The sequence below is a fragment of the Mustela lutreola genome, chromosome 2 (genome assembly GCF_030435805.1).
Source record: "Mustela lutreola isolate mMusLut2 chromosome 2, mMusLut2.pri, whole genome shotgun sequence".
In the NCBI taxonomy this organism is placed as follows: domain Eukaryota; kingdom Metazoa; phylum Chordata; class Mammalia; order Carnivora; family Mustelidae; genus Mustela; species Mustela lutreola.
In genome coordinates, this window is record NC_081291.1 from 91,253,713 (window position 1) to 91,279,594 (window position 25,882).

General features: G+C 33.6%; 1 protein-coding gene across 11 annotated transcripts in view; it reads left to right on the top strand.

The window, feature by feature from the left end:
- The window catches only part of ANKRD28 (ankyrin repeat domain 28), a 202,800-nt gene that overhangs the window by 76,599 nt on the left and 100,319 nt on the right, over window positions 1-25,882 (top strand). For 7 of the 11 annotated variants that reach the window (XM_059162552.1, XM_059162560.1, XM_059162554.1 and 4 more), the window contains one exon: window positions 7,163-7,246. In XM_059162552.1, coding sequence (XP_059018535.1) covers window positions 7,163-7,246 — 84 coding nt within the window. The other 4 variants (XM_059162558.1, XM_059162562.1, XM_059162551.1 and 1 more) reach the window with 4 other exon arrangements.

A 25,882-nucleotide genomic window follows, 5' to 3' on the forward strand; every position in this document is an offset into this window, starting at 1 on the left:
GAGGCTCTGAACTTACCTAAAAATTAAATGTTCTAGTTGAATGGAAGGTGGGAAGAATGGATGCAGAATATGGATAGGTCTTTGTAAAGAACACTTCAGAGTAATAATAGGTATAATAGGTAGTATAATAGGTAATATTAATATATGTTAATATATGTTAATAATATACATTAATAATGTATATTAGTTATATTGTTATAAAGGGTGAACAATTTGTTATTACCATTATAACATACCAGTGGGATCAGACTGCTTGAGATCATTGGATAACCGTGGTTGTCAGCCATTTTGGAAGTATGGGTGGGTAAACATTTTAAAAAATAGCCTAGTTTGTAAATACATTATGTTCAGAGAATTAATTTGCATGTGTTATAAGGATTTTGAATTCAACATTTTAAAAATACGTAATGTCATTTTTCGGTGGCTGTATGTACTAAGAACAGGGAAACCTGACCAATAACCTTAAAGAATAGCTATTTAAAAAATTTTTTCCTTCTCTATTCTTCCACCCCATTTTCTTTTAAATCTGTTCATAGGACTTTTTCTAAAATATATGGGCAGATGAAACCTAGCTCAAGAAGATTGTTCAGGATTCTTGAACTATGAGAAATGTTTCAAAACATTATTTAAACCCACTTCCTTACCATCTTTCACCACAAGCTTTTCATTTTTTAATACTCAGAGAGTAGCCACTTTATACAGCCTGAGTAAAATTCCTTTTCTGTGATAATCAGTATGAAGGTCACAGATCAATATGGAGGAGCACAGATAAGATGAGCTTTGGATTGAATCTGTAAAAAAGAAAAAATGATTTGTGTCAGGAAAAGAAATTCTGGTGTAACAAAATTAGGAACCTAAAAAAAAAATCTTTCAGGACGTTTAATATCTTATCATTAAAGGTCTAGACCAGCTTTACTGTTACATGATTCTGTGAAGAATAGGAGTAAGCTGTTGTTGGGATATGTTTTAGCACGGAGAATAGAAGGATTATGAAGTTGTCAGAGTTTAAATTTGTTGGCTTATTAAAAATTAAGTCTAATTTGTCCTAAAAAGTAAGTGCCTCAAGAAAAAAAAATCACATCCCTTTGCCATTGTTCAACTGGAAAAAAAAATTGTTCTGAACGTAAGTTTGCCCAATCTTTATCAATAATTTTTCATCATATATACTTTGTACATTCTTAATTTAAGTAGTTATTGACCATCTCCTTTTCCTTTAAGATATAAGTTCTTAGGGGCCTTTAAGATATAAATTAGGGGCCTGTTCTTATTCAGGAGAAGGTATAAAACAGTGCTATATGGTATTGTTAGCTTAAATAATAAAAAATAATGAAGTATTTATCTTTTTTTTTTTTCATCTGTTCTTGGTTATATAGGCTATCTTGGGCCAGTAATCTTTACCCTTTCTCTTCCCTTAGACTGTAAAATATAGTGAATGCAGAAGTATGGTAAAACCCCTAGTCCTACTTCTTGCCTAAGTTTACTGCTTCCTCCCCTTGGTAACTTCAGTGATGCTTAATTTGGTTATTGGAGTGTTATGACAAATTTTTAGCAGTCCATTAAGAGGCCTGAAAACTGGGGGTGGGGTTGGGGAGGGGTACTGTAGTTAGCAACTGAATTGCAGTCTCAACACCAGTCTGAATTACCTCACCACTGGGGAGAGAAATCATCAGTAGTCCTCCATTTACCGCTGCCCTCACAGGGGATATCATTCTGTTATCCTAAATATCCATCATAAGACGACTATCTTCATTTTATTTCAAACTAGATTTTGTAAATGTCCTTTAATAAATGTTGAAATAAGACACAGAGAGGTTAAGTAACTTGTTCAAGGTTATAGTTAGGTTAGTGGGAAGGCAGATTAGAACACAGTCAGTGTGACTACAAAGCCTATGTTCTCAATCAGTCACAGTGCTATTACTGTATTACTTCTGGATAAAAATCTCTGGAGATTACTATTCTTATAACTGTGAAACAATTTAGGCTCCAGGAATTTGCCTTGCCTAAGGACCCAGCTAATCAATAATGGAATCAGAATTTGAATTCCAGGGTAGGCTGACTCCTGAGGCCTTAATTTTAGCTGTCATCCTCTATCATTGTTTCATATTGACCATGTTTCATATTGACCATGTCAACTTCTGCATGTTAAGTTGCTTACCTATTAAAAGTACAAAACTCACTTTACTGCACTTTAGTGCCTCATGTGTTTTCCGATTAAAGTGTGTGTGTATGTGTGTGCATAATATATATACTCTTTTTTAAAAAAATTTATTTATTTTAGAAAGAGAGAACATGAGCAAGAGGGGCAGAGGAAGAGGGAGAGAGACTCTCAAGCAAACTCCAGGCCGAGTGTGAGCTGTTGTGAGACTTGATCTCAGGACCCTGAGATAATTATCTGAGCTGAAACCAAGAGTCAGAAGCTAAGTGACTACACCTCCCAGGCACCCCTGTGTATACTCTTAATATATATGTATTCATGTATACATAAGAATTCCCTGTTGTGTTTTATACTTTTGCCACTCAGTTCCAGAGTCTTGTGACATACTGGAATTCTTTTCAATGAAATTGTTTGTAAGTGGAAGAAAGTGGAAGGGAAATGTTTATGTGTGCATGGTGTATATAAAAATGTAGTCCCTGCCTTCAAGGAGCTTGTGCTCTGGCCAGGAAAAACCTATGTGTGGAAGTTGATGTAGAACAAGAGACAGGATGTACCTGTTTCGAAGTAGGTGAATTTATATACTAGATACTTTGAAACAAGTTAAAATTGCCTATATAAAAAGAGATTCTGTTTGGGATGGGGGAAAAAACCCCAACAATGCTGAAGATAGAATAGAGGATACTATTACCATAGTGGTTTTATTTTCACATGTTTCACATATCAAGATGATATTTTTGATTTAGCCATGTGGAGATGGTTAACATCATTTTGTATGTCAAAATATTTTCACATATTTAATTTGGTTTTAAAATACAGCTCTGTGAATTGTTAGCATATTTTAGTATCTTGATACAGTTATATTAGGATTATAGGTTTTTTCATAGATTGACATTTAATGGTTTTTGTTCTTCAATTCTGGCATTCTTAACTATTTCATGCTGGGTTTTTTTTTTTTTTTTTAATGTTTTGGTAGGTAAATTTGCTTACACACGTATGATAACACTAGTCCTGAAATAACCCATTTTAAAATAACTCATTTAGGAATATTATTGTCATAAATAGTATATTCCTTTGTTACCTGAACTTCTCACAGCCATTATAGGTTACTGGTCCTTTAAGATTACTTTTACAGTCTAGTATTTAGTATTACAGGTTGCAAAGATCTTGAGAGTGGAAAGTTGGGGTGGTACATGTACAAGTATGTACACTCACTGGAAGCAGAATAGATTTAAAAGAGCAATAAGTTTGGAATTAGGCACAACTTTACTAATTTATATGCCTTTGGATAAAATACTTAATTCTTTCTTAATTACATGTAACCATAAGGTTATTTTATTAAATGAGAGTATACAACAGCTTGTCATAAATGTTCAAAAATATTTCATTTATGAATAAAAGTGCTAGTTGATAGGAGAAAGAACAAAGCTTGAAGGGAAACCATGGTATGTTTATGTAATTTTTTGTTGGGAAATATCAGACTTGTTTAGTAAATAGGGAAAGAAGGGGAAACACAACTATAAATTGGTTGTTTTTGACACCTGATTTGTAGCTTTAGGGAAATTAATTTTATAGAGGAAGGAGAATCTTTGCTTTCTTTATGTTACCCTGTGCTTTTTTGACATAGAAATTTAATGCTAAGGACTTTAAACAATAGTTTTATGCAGCTATTTTAACAGATTTTGAGCTTATTCCATTTCCAGATGGGAAGGTAGAATTATTTAATTTCTTCAATGAAAATGATCCATAGAAGTTTTGAGCTAGGATTTTTGCATTTTGAAATATTTATTTTTTCCCTTTAAATATATGACCTGATAGATTAAATTTAACAACCTAGAAATTGTTAGTAAATCTTAAATTTCTTTGTTCGAACTTCTTTGCATTTTTGAAAATAAATACATCTGCTTTATTAAAAAATGATCTTGTTAAAAAATAAGAATAAAATCTTAGATTTGTGTTTTTATAGTCTCTTAAATACTCCTTCATCTCCCTTTTATTGGCTCACTGCAGACATTCTTATTGCAGCTGTCATTATAGGGTTAAACATCTTGCTGTATTGTAACATACGAAAGCAGTTAAGCTGTTTGGAATTGTTTACTTGCTAAAACCAGTGTTAGTCAGCAGAGGCAGTACACCAGATTTCCTTGTGGCTTTTAGTGGAAAATGTTAAAAGCGCACTCATTTTTCAGTTATAGAATTTTTCGGTTTGATCTGGATTAGTCACAGAACTGGCATGAACCTTCTAATTGTGAAGGCTGTCCAAATGCACTTTTTTTTTTTTTCTCCTGCTAGAGGAAGTTACATCCCGAGCAGTAGCTCAGATCTCTGGTAAGTGTAACATGTGAGCATTACTAGGCATTTCATCCTGCGGTTCTGCAGTCTTTGCTATTCAGACTGTTGCTCAGTTGGAATGCTTCTGTGGGGCCGATCCTGAGGTTCCGTAGATATTTTTTAAGGACCTACTCATTGGAGGTATCAGTGGCGTCTTGCAAGATCATCTAAGGAACGGAAAGCATCTGAAATGTACTGAAAAGGATAACTGTAGCAGTTTTTATAGTGGAAGGAAACTATATTGGCACAGAGCAGATGACTGAATAAAATAGTTGGCTCAAAGAAGATGCACAGTCTGCTGTTTTTTCCTGTGAATGAAGACTATTTAATGGAAGCTGTATTCATGTGGAGATCAAAGGAAACACTGGAATGATAAACTACTGGGCTTTTCTCTCTCTCTCTCTCTCTCTCTCTTTTTTATTTTTTAAATGAAAAGCCTGAAGCAGTAATTTGAGCTCAGATGCCTTCTAATTCCTTCACAGCCTGCCTGTTCCATTAGGATCTTCTGCTAACACTATTTCTGCCTGGTGCTGTGCCCTTTTGCTGGAGCAGCCACAGACAACTGCCTGATGGAGAAAGAATGAACGCTCTGCCTTGCTTTTGCTATCGATGGGAATAAAGCTATCTGTGTTTCTTCTATTATATGGGATATCTGGATTAATCAAGCTGTATTCTAGTACCAAGAGCCCTATTGTCTCTTGTAGTCTGACTCATCGCATGTAAATGTACTGCAGCTTCGCTATTAATGCAGAGTGTTGTTGTTTTTTCTTTCCCAAACACAGAAAAAATTGTCAACCTCTGAGCTTCATTTTAAGAATTTGTGCTGAGCTGTAGATTTTTTTTTTTCTGGATAGCATCTGCAATAACTAGAAGCTGAAGAAATGAATATAAGTTAGAAGTGGAAACAGAATAGTGGGATTTTTTTTTTCCCAATTACAAGCAAATCAGCTACTTGTAACTATATGACCTTGCAGACAAGAGTGGGTATAACTGTAATCATCTCTGTCACAGTAATTGTTTCTCATTTCATTTTGTATTGTGTGGTGTTGTCACCCCAAACAATGATCTTTTTAAGCAAGTAAATTTCTGTGAGACAGAGAGCATTATGACTATTTTGGTAGGGGAAAAATATTTTTAAATGAGCTTGTACTGGACTTCGTTTTCGTTACTGACATGTTGATGTGAAATTTCTTTTAAGTATTACAGTAACCCAGCAGAAAATAATAGAGTTTTGTTGTTTTTAGGAAGTTATGTTATGTAGTCATACTTTTAAACCTCAGTTTTTCTGATAGTACTTATTAACTTTAAAAAACCAGCTGCGCTATTCAGAGAATGATCCTAAGTGTTGTACAGAAGAGGAGGAAAAACTACTTGTGCTCTTCCAACTGTGACTTTTATCACATAGCTTGGGATTTAGTATTTTAAAAGAGCGAATGAGTCGAGTGTGTATTGTTGTTTTGGAGGAGGTAGAAGATGAATCTCCTGCATTCATTTCTAAGTTGCCACAGGAAAATAAATCCCTACATTCACCACCTTCCGGAAGTGTATTGGTAAGATATGAGAATTTATGTTTACTGTCTTCTACTGAATTAGTAGGATAAATTTTATCTTTTAAGAATAAACAAGTTGGTTTCCGCTAGTTTCATTAAAAACCCAAATAAAGCAATATAAGTATGTAAATATACATATTACTTGGGTATAAAATGCACACATTTCTGATTTTTACTTGTTCAGATGTTTAGATAACATTTCAGACTTTACTATCTCTTACTCTCTTGAAAAGACTTTTTTTTTTTTTAAGAAAACTTGGGGCTTGTTCTGGCAACCACGTTTCTGTTTTCATTTTGTGGTTTCAAAACTGTTGTAACAAGAATGAGGAACTGTATGTTTTAGGAAAGCTCCTGCTAGCAGTACCGAGGCACAGCCTTTTCTGTAATGAATTTTATGTATTTACATTTAGCACTTTTATATGAAAAAGAATCAGACTTCATCCTTAACCTTACTTTTAATGTTGTCAGTTGGTTTCTTTTTGACTCGTATAATATGATACCTTATGGGAGAGAAACCGTTGTTAAGAAATTGTTATATTTAGATACACACGTGTTTGCCTCTTCGTGTTTTTTAGGTAGATGATATTTTTTGGTCTTTGGATTGTTGTGATTTTAATCAACTGCTAGATTTTCTTTCTTGGATTTTTATCTGTATAACATGTAATGCTAAGCCATGCAAGTTACTTAATGCCCCAAATGGAACTTTCCAAAGAGGCCTACCTTCATGGGCCTCAGTGTGGCCTAGGAATAGCTTGTTTGACAACTTATGTTCCAGAAGTAGATGTTGAGATGTCACACTTGTATTTGGAAGAGACTTTGTTTTTACCATATGTATACACACATATATAAACAAAAGACTTCTCACAAAAAATAAAGTTTGGTTGGGCTTATTATCTACCTAATTTTGGTCATACTGAATTCATTTTTAAAAATTAGGCTTTTTAATTCAGGGGGGAATCCTGTATTTTCATATGATTTGACTTCATGAAAGTTTTGGTTAATGTCAGAAACCAAATTGATTATTGTTCCTAAAGAGAAGAAAAATTTTAGGTTTAAAAGTTATGTGTAAATACCTTTAGAATCACCCATACAGTGTGATTAATATTTTTATTGCTTTCTTGTATTTTAGCCATCACTGGTGCAAGCTATATTTAATGGAGATCCTGATGAAGTTCGGGCACTAATATTTAAGAAAGAAGATGTTAACTTTCAGGTAAAACAATTCACTGACACTAGCCTTTAAATCTATGTATAAAAACTGTTTCTTAGAGTTGTGATTCCATTAAAAAGACATAACACAGTTCTGTAACAGTTGTTTTAAATGAAGGCAGAAGGATCTTAACGTAATTGCCTCAAAAGAAAGGGGCTAGACATACATTCAGGATAAAGAATGTAACACATGAGAACTAGGAGCCAGTGAGGGTTCTTTATTTGCCAGCTTTTTACTTGGAAATTTTTCCACAGAAAAGCTGAAAAAATACCCTGAATATCCATATACCTTCCCTGTAGATTCAGCATTGATAACATTTTGCCACATTTGCTTTCCCTCTTATATTTACGCATACTGTATATACACACTCATGTGGTTTTTCTTTTTCTTTTTCCAAATCCCATTTGAAATAAGTTGTAAATATGAGACTTCACTGTTAAATACTTGTATGCATTTTAGATGAGGCTTCTTTTTTGTGGACTTTAAATAAAAGACATTTCTATTAAGTTTATAATATATCTAATTTAACTATGAGATCAAATTTGTTTTCTGTAAATAAGCATTGTAAGCATTATATACAGACTCATCTGTTTGAGTCTTTCAATAAAGAAAGACGTATTTAAAGTCTCCAAACTGAAAGGTACAGTGCATTTAATGTGCGGGACTGACATGAGACACATTGGGTATATGTATAATTTCCTCTGTGTTTGTCTAGTTGCCAATAGTTTCTTTAATTTACTAAATTGAGGCTAAAAATAATGTAATTTACTGTAATAAGATCAGATTTATTAATATGTGTTATTGACACTGGAAACACATTGACAATACATTTTTCATACGTAAGTCAGTCCTCTGAATTATTGGGGTGAGGGGGTCATGAGTCAGAAAGTTGCTATAGGAACACCAAAACAGATGACCTGAAATGATTGTTAATTCTACGAAAGCCTGCAAGTTCATCTCATCTTTTCCTTCACACTCTTTCACAGTTCTTCACAGTTCTACTGTGGTCATATTAAGTAGATAGAAAAAGTATTTATCTTTTTAAAGTTGGATTATCCAAATAAATTTGATCTTCAGTTAAAATGGTTCATTATTACATTAGGAAGTGATCAAAGAAATGCTATATATTTTTTTTAACTTTTCTAAGTGAATTGACTTCAAGTTGATATTTATTGGATACATGCACCTAATTCATGATGTACATATTTTAAATGGAGTGCCTGGTTACTTTACATAATTGGGGTGTCCTAAAGAAATCTATTTTTCTTAGGACAGAAAATAATTTTAGTGGTATAGACCTATGAAAAGGAAGAAAATGGCTTTCTGTTCTGTTTAACTCTAGTCTTGGGTTTCTTTGTTTGCTTGTTTTCTTAATAGTGTTAATAGTGCTAACAAATCTTATCTTGGTGAGGAAGTTTGTTCTGTATTGCTCTTTACCATGATTAATGTCTCCATCACTACAAAGTCTCATTATAGCCAGCACTGTCTTTTGCTGTACTATCAAATTATTTTAAATTAAAAAAAAATGACTCAATCATCTTGAGCATCAGTTTATTTTGGTGTGATATCCTTGGGAACTGTTGTTTATGTGTCACTAGCATGTGACCCCCAAACATTTGTGATTTTTATCCTCTACTTATAGGTTCCTCCCTTAACTTACTTTTAACCATCATTTCTTAACATCTCCTCGCTTGGGCCCTTACTCTGAAACTTAGTATTTCAACTCAGCTGGTCCTTCTTGAGGGTGGGTGACTCTTCAGTGGTCTTCAGTGATTCATGGGTTTTTGACAAGGGTTTTTTTTTTTTTTTTTTTTTTTATGACTACTTTTTGGTCTTTTCTCATGTGACTTAGTAGTTGAGAGTATTGTCATATATTTTACAATTTGTTAAATCTGTGGCCATTTTTCTAATTCAAGATAGTAAATTTTTTCTTTTAAGAGGCAATGTATATATTTGGTAAAACAGTGTTTTGTCATATAAAATAACTCTTGATAGGTAATAAAAATATTTAAGCTTCATGTCAATATGACAGTAGTGTTTTCCAAAAGTTAATTTAAGTAACTGAGAATAATATCTTTTTGAAACTTATAGGTTTTGAAGTTATTTTTATAAATTTTTAGAGTGGATATGCAAATTCAGATTTCTTTCTATGCTGAATAAACATTGTATTATTTTAGATATATTATTTTAGTTTCTTCAGTCATGTCCTGAAGTTTTGGATACTGTGGACCACCAAATAGCATCTTTTTTTTTACTAATGCACCTAATTGATTTTTAACAAAACTCTTAATTTAAAATGCATTTATATTATTTGGTCTGAGAAAGAAGACTTGTTGTAGAAGCTATAGGTAAGATGATTTCGCTAGAAATACTAAAGTTGGACCACAAATAATTGAATGCCTAACTAAATACAGGTTTATTGCTCATATAATTTAATCTAGAGCAAGGTGATTTTGGGGTTGGTTAAGACAGTAATTTCAGAGCTCTGGATGAGCTTTTCTATGAGACTTTTAGCTTTCTCCTCATAGTAGATAAGACTGCTGCATTATATGCTTACGAAAAACAACCAAAGAAAGTGGAAAGGGGACCTTTACTGTAAGTTTCCTTTTTTCTTTGTTTCCTTTTTTAATCAAGCAAAATCATCTTTTCCAAAATCCCCTCAAAACTCCCTCCTCAGGTTCCTTTGGTTACTAGCTTACTCTAAACCTTGATCTACCAACAAAGGTAGAATGTGGTTAACTTCCTGCTTAGATCAATCATTGTTTATTACCTGCTTTATTTCCTGGGGCAGGAATTGAGGCTTACCATCAATGGTTGTCTGGCCATTTTTGGCCATTACATATATGCAGAAAATCAGCATTTTCATAGGAAGGCATAAAGTAGTTGTTTGGATAGGTAACCTGATAGAAGATTTTTGATTGCCTAGAAGCAGTTGAAATAGCAAACTTTTCAAAAAATTAAAGTCACTTGGACATGGAAGAAGCACTGTTAATTAAAAAGGCAAAACAGTCAAAATTTATAAAGGCAGAGTAGTATTACATAGTGTAAAAGAACAATTGGAATATAAGTTATTAGACCTAAGTACTCATATTTTCTTAACTTATTACCTGTATACACCAGTTGACCAAATCCATTTAAGTTCTTTGTGACTCACTTTTCTTTTGTAAATGTGTGGGGTTATAATAATGGACTTCATTGCTTTTTTTCCCACTCCAAATTTAAAAATTCTGAATGACCTTGAATGATCTGCTTTTGCCCAGAAGGTTTCATATTTCTAAGTATACATAGTCAAGGGTACCTGAGTGGTTCAGTTGGTTAACTGCCTTTAGTTCAGGTCATGATTCCAGGGTCCTGGGATCAAGCCCCACATCAGGCTCCCTATTCAGCAGGGCAGTCTACTTCTTTCCCTCCCCCTTCTCATGATCTCTCTCTCTCTTTCAAATTAATAAATAAAAGTCTTTATAAATAAATAAAGTCAAAGTAATAATTATATTTATTTATTATTTATTATATTATTTATTATTAAATTAAATAATAATAATTATATATATCATTGCCCTAGGATTTACTAGGATTTAATGCCATGTTGTGGAGTCTAAATGATTTAGTCTGAAATACTAATAACACATTTCAGAGGAAAGGTCTGACTTTGAAAGAAAATTATTTTCTACACATAGAAATTTTCTTCTATCCAGAGTGGTAAAAATCGGTGTTAATTACAGAATTTTATTTCAGAGATAGTGATATGCCTAAGCGTTCTTATTTTACGTGATTCAGTTCATACAACAATCTCATAAAGTTGGTAGGTTAACATTTCCATTCCACCAGTAGTTAACAAAACTAAAATTCAGAAAAGTTGAACATCTCCAGGATCAGGATCTCCAGGATCAGTAAGTATAGCAGAACAGGAATTTGAATGTGTGTCAGACTTGATAGTGACTGGGGAAATAAAGTAAATTGGAGAAAGAGAAATATTTTCTTTTGTTGAATAGTGCCATAAAGCTGTAATGGTTCAAAAGTAGATTTTTTTCCCCCTAGAAGTTATGGCCATGTTCTATGGATTCCTACCTTTTAACTATAATATAAGCCTGATCCTAATTTTCATGATACCAAGGGCTATTAAATGTCAGCATTGTGAATCAATGAATACATAAGACTCCCTGGTGCCAAATTTTTATTAGACAAAAGCGTTATTCAAAATAATATCAAACTAGGAGTAATCATAATCTAGCCAGTGCTGTTTTTAGTGTTTAAATCAGAGGAAGGCTTAGATGATAAGTGACCCTTTTTAAACACAAAGGAGTTGATCTAAAAGCTAGTCAATAAGTAGATCTCGCCTATATCTATCATATAACTTAATATTTTTGAAAATGTTGTCTTGTATATTTTACTCACTCCTGAATTTAGCTTTGTCATTCAAAATATTTGGGGATTGATTTGTCAAAATAGCCTTTCAAATTATTAACATCTTTTAAGCTTTCAAAAATACCTTTTGGGATCATTGAAATGATGTTGATTTTACTTTGTCAGATGAAGTGCTTAGCAAGTACACATACATACACACATATCGCAGAAGCAGATCATTAGTTTTCATTATTATTGTAATAATATTGTTGGCAGTTAACACAAAGTAGTGAACTCTCCGTTTACACAGATTGCCTGGAATTCCACACACCCCCACCCTTCACCATGTTCTCTAGTCTTTTCTAGAAATGAGCAAGAAGTGCTTTAATCTTCAGCCAGTCTTTCTTGTGGTCATATGTCACTTCTGGTGGCTGCCAGTAGACTAAGCTGTTGATGTTCCTAAGCACCTAACGTCTTTACTCAAGGATTTGAGGTCATACGTATTCTCTGTTCTAAAGCTGTATACATGTACACACTGTACACATATACATGGTCTTCTGTAGCTACTCACAGTTGCTAGTATTGGAACCCATAACTCTCAGCCCCATCTCAGGTGTGCCCACCCAACTTCCAGCTGACTTCCACGGGACATGGAGTTAAAAGGAGGGAGTGAAGAGGAGAGAAGAACCAACTCCATTAACACCCAGGAGAGAATTTTCCAATAGTTTCTCCATGCCTAGAAGTGGTACCTCTCCTCTATTCTTGCCAGTGCCTCTAGATTCCAGCCTCAGATTTTTAAGTTTTCATGACCAGTGTTCAGTTTTCCCCAAAGATCTATAAATGAGTGTTTGTAATACTAAATGTCATGGCGACTAAAAGGCTTTTGGGTGGTACTGAAACAAAGAAGGCATTGTCTAAATGAAACCAGCAGCTTTTGCAGCTAGAAACTGATGGTGGCTTAGTTTTATATTCCAGTCATGTATTGCTTTTTATTTAGCATATACACATTCTGCATCTTTTATTTTTCATCCCCAGTATATTTGGAGAGTATATATTGGGAATGTGGTATATCAGTAGTCCTTGTTAGTAATAAGAGCTTCCTCATTTGTCTTGGTAGCCACATAGTTTTGCATTGTTTATAATGTAATTTATTTTAGCAGTCCCCCTTTTAGAGAGCATTTGGATCATTTTCAATTTTGCTAATTGGAAAAAAATTGGGATCCAAGAAAACAAAAATTCTGCTTCAGTGGACATGCAAAAATTTTAGAATGTTTGTATTTATTTTGAATTATTAAACAAATTATCATCTTTCCAAATAGACTAAGTGTAGTCTAAGTTCTTTGGAGTAATTTTACTGGACATGTATATATAAATAGGTGTTGGGTAAACGATATTTTTAGTAAAGTATCTTTACTTGTAAACTCAGCAATAATGCTGATGATTTTTTTATACTTACTACATATGAATATAGTAATATAATTATATTAACATAGTATAGCAAAATGTCATAAATTCTGTCCTAAATTTTAGACAGAACTGAATTTGCTAATTGATCTGTTGGGTCTTAGCTACTACCTCAGCTTTTTTTTTTTTTTTTAAGTTTTAGTGAGGTATAATTGACATACAATAAATTGCATATATTTAAATTGTACTATTTCATAAGTTTTGACATGTGCATATACCTATAAAACCATCACCTTAATCCAGGTAGTTCACATTTCCATCACTACCAAAAGATGCCTTTTGCCCCTAACCTCTGATCTGTTTGGTCACTCTAGGCTAATTTTATGTTTTCTAGAAGTTTATATAAATGAAATGATACAATATATCCTCCTTTTGTCTAGCTTTTTTTTCATTCAGCATAATTATTTTGAATTTCATCCATGCTGTGGCACATATTAACAGTTTATTCTTTTCTGTGTAGTAGTATCTTTTCTGCTTAGTGTTCCATTGTATCTATGAATACAGTTTATCCACTGAGCTGTTGATAGACATTTGAGTTGCTTCCCTTTTTCATCTATTACAAATAAAGCTAGTATGAACCTTTCTGTGTAAGTCTTTATATGAACATAGTCTTTCCTTTCTCTTGGGTAAATATCTAGTTATAAGGTCAGTCCATATGGTAGTTTAACTTTTTAAGAAATTGCCAACTGTGTCCAAATTTGTTGTGTCATTATACATTCCCACCAGCAAGATACGAAAATCTGTTTTTCCACATTCTTACCAATGTTTGGTACAATCAGTCTTTTCTCATCTTAAAAATTCTAATAGAATGGATGCACTGTATCCATCCGACAGTGTATCTCATTGTAGTTTTAATTTGCACTGCAGTGATGACTAATGGTATTAAACATCTTTTCATGTACCTCTTGGCAATCTGTGTATTCTCATTGGTGAAATGTCTTTTCGAGTGTTTTTGCTAGTTTTTTTTTTTTTTCTTAATTGGATCGTTTTCTTGCTCTTGAGTTTTAAGAGTTCTTTATATGTTCTGGATACAGAGACTCATGCTGTGGCTGTGTTTTCATTCTCTTAAGAGTTTATTTGAAGAGCAGAAGTTTTAAATTTTGTGAAGCCCAGTTTATTCATTCTTTTATGAATCTTGGTTTTGGTGTTGTATCTATAAAGCTATCTATTTCAGTGTCATGTAGTTTTTCTGTTTTAAATTTCACATTTAGATCTATAATCTGTTTTGAGTTAATGTTTGTATATTATTTAGGGACGCCTGGTTGGCTCATTCAGTTATGTGTCTGCCTTCAGCTCAAGTCATGATCCCAGGGTCCTGGGATCGAGACCTGTGTTGGGCCTCCTGGTCAGCGGGGAGTTTGCTTTTCCTTCTGTCTGTATGTGCTGTCTCTTTTACTCTCCCAAATAAACAAATCTTCAAAAAAAAAATCTGTATTATGCACAATATATGCCAAAGTTCACTTTTTTAATATGTGGATATATACAGTTATTAAAATATTTGTTGAAAAGAGTGTTTTTTCACTGAATTGTCTTTATATCTTTATTAAAAGTGTGTTGTTAAGGCCAGTACCATACTGTTGTGATGGTATAGCTTTATAAGTCTTGATCACCAACTACTACCTTTTTCAGAATTGTTTTGGGTAGGTCATTTGTGTTTTTTTTTTTTTTTTTTAAAGTTTATTTATTTATTTATTTATTTGACAGACACCACAAGTAGGCAGAGAAGCAGGCAGAGAAAGAGAGAGGAAGAAGCAGGCTCCTGGCTGTGGGGCTCGATCCCAGGACCCTGGGATCATGACCCGAGCCGAAAGGCAGAGGCTTTAACCCACTGAGCCACCCAGGCGCCCCTGTCATTTGTGTTTTTATATAAATTTTAGAATCAGCTTGTCAGTTTCTAGGAGCAGAATTGGATTATGTTGATTTGTAGGTCAGCTTGGCAAAAATTAACATATTAACAGTGCTGAGTCTTCTGAACCATGAACAAGTTACAGCTCTCCTTCTATTTAGGTCATTTTTAATTTCTCTCAGCAAATTTTGAAATTTTGCCGAGGATGGCCTTTTGTATATGGTGTTAAATTTATACTTTATAAATTTAATAAATGTTACTTAATTTCAAAAAATGCTAAACCTGCTGTATAGAAGTGAGTTTTTCTTGAGTATTCTGTCCAGTGCTCCAGGAAATTTGAGTTTTTCACCCTAGCTTGTGGAACAGGACACTTCCCAATATGCAACTCAAGCACTGTTCCTTCAAAATCCATTTTCACTGGGGATAATATCACCTCCAACGTGGCAAAATTTATTTTTTTGCTGTGAATATGTATGTGTGTATGTGTGAGAGAAAGATCAACCATATTGTTACAATGATTTATGGCCCTCCAAAGGGCCAAACTTTAGAGGTTAGGTACACAGTAGTAGTAAAATTTCATGGGGACAGTTAGGGAAGAAAAAGAAAAAGTCTCAAAAAACCTCCTGGGTCATGGTGATAAGGAGAAAAGAGTTGAGAAACATTGCTTTAATTACTTTGGATGCTTCTTTTCGCTAGACTAGGTAGTATTTTTATATACATGTGCTGTTTTGTACTTAGCTGAGTACCCAAGGGGATAATCTACAGACCTGTGGGATTTTCTAGCAGTACCAACTTCTCTCTCTGTTAACTCTGTTCTGAGAATTCTCACCCCTTTCTCCCCAGACTGTCAGCTCTGTCTCTTTAACTCAGGCAAATATGCCTATTAAAACATACGTAGCTCTGTAAAAGCCATTAAAAATAATTTTTTTGATTTAAACAACTGACTGACATTCCGCTGGATGTTTTCAGATTTATACTTTACATATTTTCTGAAATGAAGTTTTCTGTTTTAGTCCAGTAGTATTTTTGAAATAGGCATTCTGGACATTAGTTTTCTGAACAATAGTATTATATTTGATAATTAAATTGCCCATCATAGATGGCAATACCTCCTCTTACTTTAACAGGAGTTGGTATTGATACATAATTTGGGGGTGTCTGTCTGGCTCAGTCAGTAGAGCATGCATGTCTTGATCTCAGAGTCCTGAGGTCAAGCTCCACTTTGGTCATGGAGCCTACTTTAAAGAAATATTAAAAGATATGTAGTTTTGGTGTTTTATTTTTTTTATTGTGAAAAGCAAGTAAACCTTAGCATAAGGGTGTCTGATCACCATTAAATTTGTAAAAGAGAGTAAATTCCTTGTTTAGAATAGGTTTCTTTGTTGATTTTTCTTTTTAATATTACTGCTGATAGAGCAATGTCTAGATTACAACATGAATTAATACTACATTCTAAACTTGCTAAATAGAATTTGCCTCAGGGCAAGAACCATGCCTTCCATTTTGTAGGATAGTTAGTACTAGAAAGGGGTCTTAGAAATCAAGTAATTAAATCATCTCTGTTGAGGGTGAGGCAAAACTGAAGCCCTTGGAGTTTGTTTGATTTGGTCATTTATATTTAGAAGAGATACAGGATAAGAGCCCATTTTCTTAATGTCCAGTTCATTTTTTGTCCATGTGTCTCCTGTAGTTTGTCACTCCTCAGTTCTGCCTTGTGGTTTAGTACAAGTACAAGAAATTTCTTAGCTTTTTTCTTGCAGCTCTAAGTAAATAAGCCCTTAGTAAATACTTGCTAGCTCAATTTGGTGTAACTTGGTAAGTTCATTCCTTGGCAAATTAGTCCTGATTACTTTGCTGGGGACTAGGAAGACAAGTCCAGTCATACATACTTTCCCCCCCTACTCTTACGTGCTCTTTCCTGACTCATGATATCAGTTTTGCCCTCATTGTCTCCAGCTCCCTTTGCCTCATCTTCAGTTTCTTTAGGTTGCCCTTGACAGTAGTCAGAATTCCCAAGATGGCCCATAGGAATCTTGCGATCCCCCCACCCCATGTACATCTCCTATATAATCTTCTATACCATAAATAAGTGAACCTCAAGGTAGATTCTTCCTTAGGTCTTCTGGTGAGAACACTGAGCAGAGGAGAGAGATCCTGAGTAGAGGACTCAGCCACACTATGCCTGGACTTCTGCCCTGCAGAACTATGCATTAATAAATGACTGCAATTGTGAGCTGCTAAGTTTGTGGTAATTTGTTATGCAACAATAGAGAACCAACAGAAGACTGTAATATCCCTTTTCTGGAACACCTTTCTTGGTCCTCCAGGTGCTATTATGGCAGCCTAATAGATGTCCGCAGCTCTCTAGATGTTTGTAGCACTCATACTAGTTAACCTGTTTCCTGTTTAGCACCTTTAACTCTCAGTGTATTAGGGACCTGGTTTGAATTATTCCCTGTATTTAAACCCAGTCTGCAGTAAATAGTAGCCATTTAAAAAGTGTTAGAAGTGAATGAATAAAAATAAGACATAGATCTGGACTTTAACTAATCCAAATTTTTAATCTAAAAGGTGTTTGGCTATGTCGTATGTGGGTATTCTTGTTTTTGTTTGTGTGTGGGATGTACCAGCGAGTTTCCCCGACAGACTAGAAAACAACTTTACTGTTAATATTAACATTTAAATCATTATCAGTAATTAAAGTAAAGTTTGTAGGATTGCTGAATACATAGCACAAAGAAACACAGGAAAATGGAAACTTCACAGGTGAAGAGGGCATGCTGGGAGTTGCCATTCATTAAGAACTGCCTATAAGCCAAGTGTATATAGTTTTTGATAAAGTGGGGTTCACTTTTCATACTGCCAGAATGGTGGCACATATAAATTATAAGCAAGTCTAAATAGCTGATACATTGGTAAACTAAAGCACTTGTATGTAAACTATGTATATGTAAACTGTGTAAACTATGTATATGTAAACTATGTTATGTAACTGTATGTATGTATGTAAACTAAAGCACTTGTAAAATAGCCAGTCAGATTTGGGAAAGGAAACTTCTTGTCCCATCCCACCCCAAATCATGTATTCACAAAAAAATATAATTTATTTGAATTACATAATTATAAATTATCTAGTATAAAAATGAGTGATTTAATAATAGATTAATTAGTAAATGAATGTTTTCGATAAAATTACATTGACAAAACCTTGAGATACATTTTCTCCAGTCTTAGAATTATTGAGTAAAACATGTCAGTTACATAAATATTTTATCTTATTTTAAAGATTTTAGTTTTTTACTTGACAGAGAAAGAGCACAGCAGAGGGAAAGGGAAAAGCAGACTCCCTGCTGAGCAGGGAGCCCAATATGGGTCTTAATCCTAGGACCTCATGACCTGTGCCAAAGGCAGGTGCTTAACTGACTGAGCCCCCCAGGAGCCCAGTTACACAAATATTTTAAACTGATGTGACTTTTTCATTTTCATTTTGAACATTATTAGTTCAGGAGAATAAAACTTGCCAAACAAACAAGGGAGTCTACTGTTGTTGTTCTTAAGCTGAAATACTATGTCAGAGCCTGTGTCTTCTGCCAGTTTTTTAAATATGCTTTTCCTTTTAGTTCAGCTTTATTTTAATTGATGTTTTAGAAGAATGGTTTAGAAGAATGTTTTAGAACACTCATGTCCAGTGTTTTTCTCCTTCTTTCTTTTAATCTTTTTAAAAATTGTGAAGTATAACACACTCAAAATATGTAAAACAAATGTAGACTATTATGAGTTATTTAAATGTAACTTCTTCCCAGATCAAGAAACAGAACATTACTGTTGCCAACAAAAGTGCCCTTGGTGCCCACCTTATGATCAGAACCATCTATTCCCACCCTGCAATGTGGCCATTAATCTGACTTTTATAATAGTGTCTCTCTTTCCATTTTCTTTTGTAACTTTGCCACCTAATTATTCCTCTCTAACCAGTACAATTTAATTCTGCATGTTTTTAACTAAATAATCTTACAACATGTATTCTTTCATGTCTGGGTTCTTCTGCACGACACTATCTTATTTCAGAAATTTACCTGTGTTATGTGTATCTAAGATTATTCATAATCCATCAAATGCAGGCACCACAGTTTATGCATAATCTGCTATTGATGGATAGTTGGGTTGTTTCCAGTTTTTGCCCATTATGAACAGTGCAGCTATTCATGAGCATGCCTCTGTTGCACATGAGCATTTCTCTAGGATATATACCTCAGCGTAGAATTTCTGGCATATAGGCTATACAGATTAATAGAGAATACCATATTATTAAACAATTTATACTCCCAGGAAAACTATGAGATTTCTTATTGCTCCACATTTTTGGATACATTCTTGGTTTTTGGTTTTTGTCAGACTTCTTTATTTAGCCTATTTATTATGTAGTATCTCATTATCTATAAAGTTTGAATTTTTTTGATGACAGCGTCAAGTACTATATGCTTGTTAGACATTCACATAGCTTATTTTATAAAGTGTCTGTTAAATCTCTTGCCCATTTTTCTTTCGAATTTTCTCTTACTAATTTACAGTTTTTTATATATCCTAGATCTGACCTCTTGAGAGCTGTGTGTGTTGTAGGTGTCTTCTCCCATCCCAACTTGACTTTTCACCCTTTCTTGTGACATTGAACATGGGGTCTTAATGTAGTCAAATTTTTCAGTCTTTTCCTTCAAGGTTAAAACTTTTGAGCTTTTGATATCTTAAGAACACTTTCCCTAACCTGAGTCATAAAGATAATATCCTATATTTGTTTCTGAGAGCTTTATCATTTTACTCTTTACATTCATCTTTACAATATAATTGCAGCTAAATTAGACCTATAATGGGAGGTAGTGTTTTTTGGTTTTTGTTTTTTCCCTTTCCCAAATGGGTGCTAAGTTGTTCCAACACAGTGTAATTACTCGTATTTTGTTGAGTTGTTCTCTGTCAGGTGTATGATTTGCAAATGTTTTCTTCCAGTGTGTATCTTGCTGTTTTATCTTCCTCATGTGTTTTCCTCAAAGCAAGAGTTTTTCATTTTATGAAGTTTAATTTATCAACTTTGTGAATTATTCTTTTGGTGTCCCATGCAAGAACTTCTTGCCCAACCTACACATTTTCTCATATCTTTTCCTCTAGACATTTAAAAACCTTTGATTTGGCCATTAGATCTGTGATCCTTTTTGAGTTAATTTTTGTATTCAGTGTTAAGTATAGATTGGCGTTCGTTTTTTGGCATGTGGATATCTGGGACCATTTGTTGGAAAGGTAATATTTCCTTTTAATTGCTTTTGTACTTTTGTTAAAAATCAATTGATCAAATTTGCATGCGTTTATTTCTGGATTCTTTATTCTAGATATATCTTTTTTTTTTCTTATATTGCACTGCCTTGATTACTGCAGCTTTATAGTAATTCTTGAAATTACACTGTGGGAGATCCCCAACTATATTCTCTCCACCCAGAATTACTCTGGCTGTTCTAATATCTCTACCTTTACATGTAAATTTTAGACCCTTAATATATACAAGGAATCCTGCTGTGATTTTGATTCCAGGGATTACTTTGAATCTATAGATCAAATTGACATTTTAGCAATAATGAGTCTTTAGTTCATAAACATCTTATTCCTACTTGTGTAGGTTTTCTTTAAGTTCTTCATGAGTGTCTTACAGTTTTCAGCATACAAATCCTGCATTTTTTTTTTAGGTTTATACCCAAGCATTTTTCTGATGTTGTTTTCACTATCTCTCTTCCATTCTTTTGTATTGTAAATGTACAGTCTTTAAAATTTTTATTTCCAATTAATTGCTAGTATGTGGAAATACAGTTGGTTTTTTTGTATGTTGACCTTGCATCCAGCAACTTTTCTAAACTCATTCTTGGATTTTTTTTTAAAATAGATTTTCTTAGTAAACAATAATGCCATCTATGAGTAGAGACTGTTTTATGTTTTTTTTTCCCAATCTATATGTCTTTTGTTTCTTTTTCTTTTTATTGACTAGGACTACCAGTCTGAGAATGAATAGAAGTGACAAAAATAGACATCCTTGCTTTGTGTCTGATCTTAGAAATCTTGAACCATTAAATAGGATATTGTCTGTAACTTTTATAAATACCCTTGATCATGTTAAAGGTGTTACCTTCTAAATTCCTTGTCTGCTGAGAGGTTCCCGCCCCCATAATGAAACTGTTGTTTTGTTAAATGTACTGATGATGTGTTTTTTTATTTAGTCCATTAATATGTTTAATTACATTAGTTGATTCTAGAGTTGTGATCTCAGAATAAACCCCACTTGATTGTGATACATTATTCATTTATTGTTGGATCCAATTTGCTAATATTTAGTTAAGGATATTTATTGTCTTTGTTGATGAACAATACTGTCTGTAGTTTTCTTGTAATGTCTATGCCTGGTTTTAATATTAGAATTACAACATTTTGGCCTCATAAAGTTGGATGTGTTCTCTCTTCTGCTTTCTAGATGTGCAGTTTGGTGTTAATTTTTAAATATTTGATAGAATTGGCCATTGAAACTCTCTGGGTCTGGAATTTTCTTTCGTAGAATGTTTTACCTATGAGTTTAATTTCGTTAAAAGCTGTAGGACTACTGGGGTTACTTTCCTCCCCCTCCCACACCCTTGAGTAACATTTATGTCTTTGAAGGACTGGTCTTTTCATTCAAATTGTAGAATTTATATACCTAACGTTGTTCATAATATTCCCTTAATCTTTTTAATGTCTTCATGGTTTTTACCAATAATTCCCTCTTTCATTCCTGATACTGGTTCTTTTTTCTTTTGTTATTTTGGTTAGAGGATTATCAGTTTTATTGTCTTTTTCCCAAGAACTAGCTTTGGGATTCATTAAATTTTTGTAGTTTTTCTGTTCTCACCTTTGTTGATTTCTGTCCCTTATTCTTTCTATCTTTCTGCTTGTTGTATGGTTATTTTATTCTTTTTCTGGTTTCTTAAATGAAACCTTAAGTTATTAATTTGAGAATTTCTTTTGTGACAGAAACATTTAATAGGTAAATTACCCTTTAAATACTGCTTATAACTTCATCCTCAAAATTTTGGCATACTGTATTTTAATTTTCATTCAGTAAAATTCAGAATATTTTCTGATGTCCTGTGAGATTTCCTCTTTACATGGATTATTTAGAATTAGTTTTCTTTTTTTCCCTACTAGTAGAGTATCAACATTGATTTCCATATACTTAGGGATTTCCCAAGTATCTTACTGTTACTGATTTCTAGTTCAATTCTTTTATGTCCAGAGAATATACTTAGATGTTTTCAGTTTATTTTAGTATGTTAAGGTGTAGGTTTGGGGCTCAGAATTTGGTCTGTCTTGTTGAATATTTCAAGTGCAGTTGAAAACAAAATGTATTATTTTGTTGTTAGGTGGAGTGTTCTTTATATATCACTCAGGCCTTAGTTGGTAGTATTGTCCAGGTTATCTGTAGCTTTGATGCATTTATGTATTTACTTGGTTCTGTTGGTTATTAGGAGAGATATGTGAGATTTCTTATAATTGTAATTATCTGCTTCTCCCATCATTTTTTTTCTTTTCTTTTTTAAATTTCTTTTCAGCATAACAGTATTCATTGATTTTTGCACCACACCCAGTGCTCCATGCAATCCATGCCCTATTACCCACCACCTGGTTCCCCCAGCCTCCCACCCCCTGCCCGTTCAAAACCCTCAGATTGTTTTTCAGAGTCCATAGTCTCTCATGGTTCACCTCCCCTTCCAATTTCCCTCAACTCCCTTCTCCTCTCCATCTCCCCTTGTTCTCCATGTTATTTGTTATGCTCCACAAATAAGTGAAACCATATGATGATTGACTCTCTCTGCTTGATTTATTTCACTCAGCATAATCTCTTCCAGTCCTGTCCATGTTGCTACAAAAGATGGGTATTTATCCTTTCTGATGGAGGCATAATACTCCATAGTGTCTATGGACCACATCTTCCTTATCCATTCGTCCGTTGAAGGGCATCTTGTTTCTTTCCACAGTTTGGCAACCGTGGCCATTGCTGCTATAAACATCGGGGTACAGATGGCCCTTCTTTTCACTACATCTGTATCTTTGGGGTAAATACCCAGTAGTGCAATTGCAGGGTCATAGGGAAGCTCTATTTTTAATTTCTTGAGGAATCTCCACACTGTTTTCCAAAGTGGCTGCACCAATTTGCATTCCCACCAACAGTGTAAGAGGGTTCCCCTTTCTCCACATCCCCTCCAACACATGTTGTTTCCTGTCTTGCTAATTTTGGCCATTCTAACTGGTGTAAGGTGGTATCTCAATGTGGTTTTAATTTGAATTTCCCTGATGGCTAGTGATGATGAACATTTTTTTATGTGTCTGATAGCCATTTGTATGTCTTCATTGGAGAAGTGTCTGTTCATGTCTTCTGCCCATTTTTTTATATGATTGTCTGTTTTGTGTGTGTTGAGTTTGAGGAGTTCTTTATAGATCCTAGATATCAACCTTTTGTCTGTACTGTCATTTGCAAATATCTTCTCCCATTCCATGGGTTGCCTCTTTGTTTTGTTGACTGTTTCCTTTGCTGTGCAGAAGCTTTTGATCTTGATGAAGTCCCCAAAATTCATTTTCGCTTTTGTTTCCTTTGCCTTTGGAGACATATCTTGAAGTTGCTGTGACTGATATCGAAGAGGTTACTGCCTATGTTCTCCTCTAGGATTCTGATGGATTCTTATCTCACATTGAGGTCTTTTATCCATTTTGAGTTTATCTTTGTGTACTCTCCCATCATTTTTACCAGTTTTTGCTTGCATATATTTTGAAACTCTGTTATTAGTTGTATATTATGTTAAGATTGTGATGTCTTTTAGATAAATTAATCCTTTACCATGTCCTTCTTTATCTCTGGTAATTTATTTTTTTAATTCTGCATTCTAAGTGATGTTATTGATGTAGCCACGTTAGCTGTCTTTACTGTTTAATGGTGTATCTCTTAACATCTTACTAACGTTAAGCGAATCTGTGTCATTACATTTAATATGATTTCTTATAAGTACATATACTTAGGAATAAACCTAACCAAAGATGCACAAGGATTGTACCACTTCAAGTTTTAAAAACCCAAAGTCCCTACTCTCCCCACTTTATATTAGAGTTGCCATGTAATATATGTAATACATTGAATTCTTTCCCAGAAAACATTAAAATTTTTGCTTTCAGTCAGCTGTGTTTCCTTCATACTTAAAGATCTATGTTTCTCTCCGGTATCATTTCCCTTCGCCTTCCTTTAGCATTTCTTTTTAGACCAAGACCAAGATTGCTGGAAATGAATTTTCTTTAGTTTTCCTTCATTTGAGAGTGTTCTTAGCTTTCCTTCATTTCTAAAGGATGTTTTCAAGTGATGCAGAATTCTTGTTTGACAGGGGGTTTGTTTTTGTTTTTGTTTTTGTTTTTGAGTCTTCTGGCCTCCATGGTTTCTGGTGAGAAATACATAGTCCTTAAAATCTTTCTTTTACAAGTAAATAGTTTTTAAAGCAGCCTAAGAAAAATGATTTTTGTCTTTATTTGGGTTTTAACAATTTGATTGTGTGTCTTGGCATGATCTTTGTGTTTATCCTACTTGTGATTCACTAAACTTCTTGAACCTGTAAATTTATGTCTTTTACCAAATTTGGGAAATTTCCAGCCATTATTTCTTCAAAACATTTTTTTCTGCAACCCTTTCTTTTTTCCTTCTGGGACTCCGTTGACACAAATTTGAAGACCTTTGATGTTGTCCTAGTTGGTACTGTATTAAATACAAATTCATACTGAGGATCTCCAGAATAAAAGCATAATTTTTTTAAAAGGTGTTGAAAACTCTGTTTGATAGGTAACTAAGGGGGACAAAACATGCTTTTAATTTAGCTGCTAAATAAAAAGCAGCATATAAATCACTTAATATGTAAAATTATAAGAAATCCCCATTCAGACTTGATTTTGAAACATTTTTATTATTTAGTAAAATCGACCATTTTGTTTCTTGTCCCCCCAAAAAAGGTTTCTCTGTGTTGAATATTTACATTGATTTTACTGGTATTGATCAACCGCAGATAGCCATGTTTGCATATGCCCACTGTATTGGAGTTTGTGCATAGAGTTTTAGAATTGAAATAGATCTTTCTAGTAAATCTAGTGATTTACCTGGTATATTTCAAGTTCAAGAGTTTTTGTTGTTGTTTTTTTTTTCTTTGATAGTAGGTCTACTCTAAGTTAAAGGCTATAAAATATGTAATTTTCTAATAGTGCATATTCAGATTACCTTTATTAACTTGGAATATATGCTTAATTTAAAGGTCAAATATCATAGCTATGGGTAGTATATGTGCATGTATTTGTGACAATCTAGATTTCTTTTTTTCAAGTTATTGCTGTTTAAAATATTACCTTGTGCTGCAGATTAATACTGAAAGTTGAGTGGGGCATCTTTGGGTAGCCTTGTCTTTGTTTATAAATGGAGTGGACTATCCTGTTACTTCAAGGCACTGATTTAGTTTCAAAAAAAAAAAGCTTGATCAAGAAGTGTGAGTAGTGAAATTGATTTGTTAGATTTGTTAGATGTATCTTCCTTGTTTACTAGCCATAAAGCAAAACTGTTAATAATTGGTTTAAATGTATAAATCTTTCAGTTACTTATATAGTCTCGTAGACAAGATTGTGATATTTTGATGCTCAAGTGATTTGTCTTATAATAGGTTCACCTTTTTTCTGTGATTCTTTCCTAAGAAATGAAAATCTCTCACTCTTCTTCCCAGACTTTGTACTTTTTAAGTGTCGCCTACTTGTAACTAACCAAAATAGAGAGCTATAAAAAATAACATTTGTGGAAAAATTTTCTAGAGTGGGACCATACTTCTACAGTTATAGAAGGGTGAGGAAACCCTTGTTACTGGTATGATTTTTAAAAATCTATTCTTTTCCAGAATCTTAACATA